Source organism: Haliotis cracherodii, unplaced genomic scaffold, assembly GCF_022045235.1.
Source record: "Haliotis cracherodii isolate W230 unplaced genomic scaffold, xgHalCrac1.p SCAF_17, whole genome shotgun sequence".
Lineage (NCBI taxonomy): Eukaryota > Metazoa > Mollusca > Gastropoda > Lepetellida > Haliotidae > Haliotis > Haliotis cracherodii.
In genome coordinates this window covers 7,296,724-7,300,689 of record NW_027266272.1, presented here as the reverse complement: position 1 = coordinate 7,300,689, position 3,966 = coordinate 7,296,724, and the positions used below count along the sequence as shown (strand labels likewise).

The following is a 3,966-nucleotide window of genomic DNA, read 5'->3' as shown; positions in this document are numbered from 1 at the left end:
TCCAGTGGCATACCCAAAAAGTGCAAGAAGGAGCCTTGTTCGACTTACAAGAAGAACTTTTAGCTTACTGCCAGAGCGATGTGGACATTTTGAGACGGGGATGCGCCGACTTCCGACAGAACGCCATCCACTCGGTGGGTATGGATCCCTTTGTGGAAGTGATGACAGCTGCTGCGTTCACCATGAAATCCTTCCGAAAACACGACCTGAAACACAATACCATCGCCATTCTTCCACCTCAAGGCTACCAACCCAAGAGAAACTATTCCCAGGCCTGTATGCACTGGCTCCACTCTCTGATGGAAAGGGACCCCCATCTGCACCTCCAGCACGCCAGGAATGGCGGTGAAAAAGAGTTCACCTGTGGAGAGGGCCAACATCGGTACAGCGTGGATGGGTACGATCCAGCGACAGGCACCGTCTACGAATTCCTGGGCTGTTTCTGGCATGGGTGCAAGACCTGTCACAAGACCCGACGTGGAGAACCGCATCCCGTCCTGGGCACGTCGTTGGGAGCCCGTTACACCGACACCCACTACCGCTTGAGTCTCTTGAGTCAACACCCTGAGGTGAAACGGGTCGTCGCCCTGTGGGAGCACGAATTTACGAAAATGCAACGGGAGGACTCCGCTCTACGTGCTTTCTTGCAGGGACCCCACTGTCGTCACGTCCCCGGGCCGCTCAACCCTCGCGACGCCTTCTATGGAGGACGCACCAATGCCACGCGATTATGCTACGAAGCCCAAGAAGGTGAAACCATCAAGTACATTGATATTTGTTCCCTTTATCCCTACATTTGTAAGACCGGAGCGTTTCCCACGGGACACCCGACCCTTCTCCATCAACCCCCTGTGGACACGTTGTTTGAACTGAAAGGCCTGATCCAATGCCGTGTCCTACCCCCGAAACGACTCTACCATCCGCTACTGCCTTACAGATCGGGTGGCAAACTGCTCTGTCCTTTGTGCCGTACGTGTGCCGATACCCGGTCAGACTCCCCCTGCGAGCACACGGACGAAGAGAGGTCATGGGTGGGGACGTACGCCACCGTAGAACTCCAGGAAGCCATGAAGAAGTATGACTACCGGGTGCTTCAGATCTACGACGTTTGGCATTTTGACACCTTTGCACAGCATGACCCCGACACCCAGCAAGTGGGACTCTTTGACACTTACATCGATCGACATTTCAAGGAGAAGCTCGAAGCCAGCGGATACCCCGAAGGATGTACGGATCACGACGCTTACATCCAGGAGATCTACGACAAAGAAGGCATTCGGTTGGACAAGGACCGCATCGAAAAAAATCCAGGACGCCGCACGATTGCCAAGATGCAACTGAATTCGCTCTGGGGCAAGTTTGGGCAACGGGTAGACTACAGTCAGAATGTCTATATGAACGATCCTGTACAGTTCTTTGCCTTGTGGAGGGATGACCGCAATACCATCGAGGATGTGACTGTTGTCAACGAACACATGGTGGAAGTGACCTATACCCAGCAGAAAGAATTCCAAACCCCTCATTCTCATTTCAATGTCGCCATCGCTGCTTGGGGCCGCAGGGTCTTGTACTTTGACACGGACAGCGTCATTTACATTCATCGACCCCACGACGCGAATCCAGAGCTGGGTCATTCGTTGGGTGAGTTTACGATGAACTGGACGGAAACACCATCAAGACGTTTGTGTCAGGAGGTCCCAAAAACTATGGCTATGAGTTAATGAACCCCAGACCCGATGGAACGCGCACGACCTGCAAAGTGCGAGGGTTCACTTTGAATTACCGAAACCAACGCCATCTCAACTTTGACACCATGAAAGGACTGATACTGGGACAACGGTCTGGGAAAGAGGAGGAAGAGAAAATCAGTTTGGATTACCCTCATCAGATCATTCGAAAAGGACCTCGGCACGAAAACGCACTCGTGACCCGTCCCACCCGAAAAGACTATCGTACCGTGTACGACAAGCGACGTGTCGTCTACGACGAAACCACAGGCCTACCTGTAGACACGCTCCCCTTTGGGTACAGAGACGACTTTCTATAATTTTTTGCATGACAAGGGGATCGAAACTGAATCGACATGAACCCCTTACAGAAAAAAAAAAAAAAACGGATCGAAATCGGACCAATCCGAAGCCTGGGTTGTCGACCAATCAGAGACCGTGCTCGAGCCATGGTGGGCTCTGATTGGTCGAACCGAGGTTGTGCTTTCTCTCTCACGCTACAAGCCTAACCCTATGGAAAAGAAACACAAGGGTCGGTCCAGTTTGGAAAAATGGAGACTCAGACCAGACACCGGAACGGACCAATCAGAAAGCAGGACCTCCGTGGCTTTTAATACGCCCGATGCTCTCCGGTCATCACTTTTCACTGAACGGACCAAGCAACCACATCGCCCCCTCTGATTGATGTTCCTCACGTTGTGTTGGTTGTTGGCGTTTTATCTGGAAGAAACACGTGTTTGGAGAGAGTACCATCAAGTGTTGACACACCTCCGTGAAGACTTGGAAAGAAACAACAACGAACAGAACATCCGGACAACATCATGTCGAAACGATTGAATGACAAGACACGAAGCGACATGAGTGGCCAAGGAAGCAGTGGAGATTGGAACGGTGACATGACTGCTGAACTGTGGGGTGAAGTGTACGACTTGCTGTGTTTAAAGATGAAGACCGACGACGCGTACGCCAAGTTACGTGCGAAGGGCGACAACCTGATGTGCGAACAGATACGTTCAAAGATGAGGAAGCTGACTGAACCCGAGAAAGGCACATCGAAGAAGACGATAAAGAAGATCCAGAAGAAAAAGACAAGCAAGCCCACAGTCGTTGTGATCCCCACAGCAGCAGCAACACCCACCACCACCACCACCACAGCAGCAACAGCAACAACGGCTGCAGCGACCACAGACATCGAAACGATGGGACATCCTTTTTGAAACCTGCAACGCCTGCAAAAAGACGATCACGGAAGAAATTATCTCTGAAGATCTCTCCTCAAGAACAGCTGTAAGTACCCTTGCTCTTCTTTGTCTCAGTCATTCTTGATGTGATTCATATTCATGACCTATTCCTATGATAAATGGACTCTGTCCTATGATTGACAGGACCCCTGATGTCAGTTCAGCCCAGGGCGTGCTAGAACAGTGGTGGGAACAAACCCCTCGGGAGCCCACCTATTCACCGAATGCCCCTGCTGTGACGATGACGACGGGTGACCTTGAGGATCATGAAGCGCTCAAGCTGGCCACTCTCCCTTCCATGGATCTGGACACGCTCCCCCTGCTTGAGGCTTCTTGGTCACCAACATCCCCGGAAGATGTTCATGTCTACTCCTCAGGTACGCCCCTGGTTTGCGATGATAATGAAGATGACAACGACGTTGACCTGGATCCTTATGGAGAAGCTCAACTCACTCCCCTACAACGTGGATGTCGTATTTGCCGACACAACAACATGTTAAGATACATCAGTTGCAACAGCGGGCAAGTGATGTGTCATACCTGTGGTCTGGAGCTCATAGACTGTACTTGTAGTATGTTGACCTATGACCGCATAATGACACATGATGACATGCCTATCACATCTGCTGAGGATCACATCTTATGGTGATCCTCCTCTTCACTCGAAGAACTTGTCAACACGTAAGCTGCAACTGTGATCAAGTGATGTGTCATGTCTGTTTCAGGGAGACCATAGACTGTACGTGTTGAACGGATGGACCTCTCACAGGGTTGAGGGAGGACCACCTCTTATGGGCTTGAAGATGGAAGAGGAAAACGTTGTCGCGTTATTGTTGTTGTTGTTGTTGTGGTTGTTGTAGGGACATGCAAAGCACTCCCTCCTCCATTGACTTTTCGTATTTCCATTGTATCTGGTTGTGATTGGTTTTTTTCATGATTAAACAGTGATTGATTGAACTGACTCTTTGTGTCTTGATTGATCTCAACTCCAATAGAGT

At 50.6% G+C, this 3,966-nt stretch overlaps 1 protein-coding gene across 1 annotated transcript; it reads left to right on the top strand.

Annotated features, from left to right (window-relative positions):
• The first annotated feature begins 2,548 nt into the window (after positions 1 to 2,548).
• LOC139465142 (uncharacterized) lies at positions 2,549 to 3,643 on the top strand. Its single transcript, XM_071246832.1, has 3 exons — positions 2,549 to 2,724; positions 2,850 to 3,014; positions 3,113 to 3,643. The coding sequence occupies exons 1-3, from the start codon at positions 2,549 to 2,551 to the stop codon at positions 3,615 to 3,617; spliced, it is 846 nt and encodes a 281-aa protein (XP_071102933.1). The 3' UTR covers positions 3,618 to 3,643.
• The last annotated feature ends 323 nt before the right edge of the window (positions 3,644 to 3,966 follow it).

Bases quoted from the DNA above. Each gene is read 5' to 3' on its own strand.
- LOC139465142 (XM_071246832.1), top strand. From the start codon at position 2,549: ATGTCGAAACGATTGAATGACAAGACACGAAGCGACATGAGTGGCCAA. The intron at 2,725-2,849 runs GTGCGAACAGAT...TGATCCCCACAG, and splicing joins GCGAAGGGCGACAACCTGAT to CAGCAGCAACACCCACCACC. The intron at 3,015-3,112 runs GTAAGTACCCTT...TATGATTGACAG, and splicing joins ATCTCTCCTCAAGAACAGCT to GACCCCTGATGTCAGTTCAG.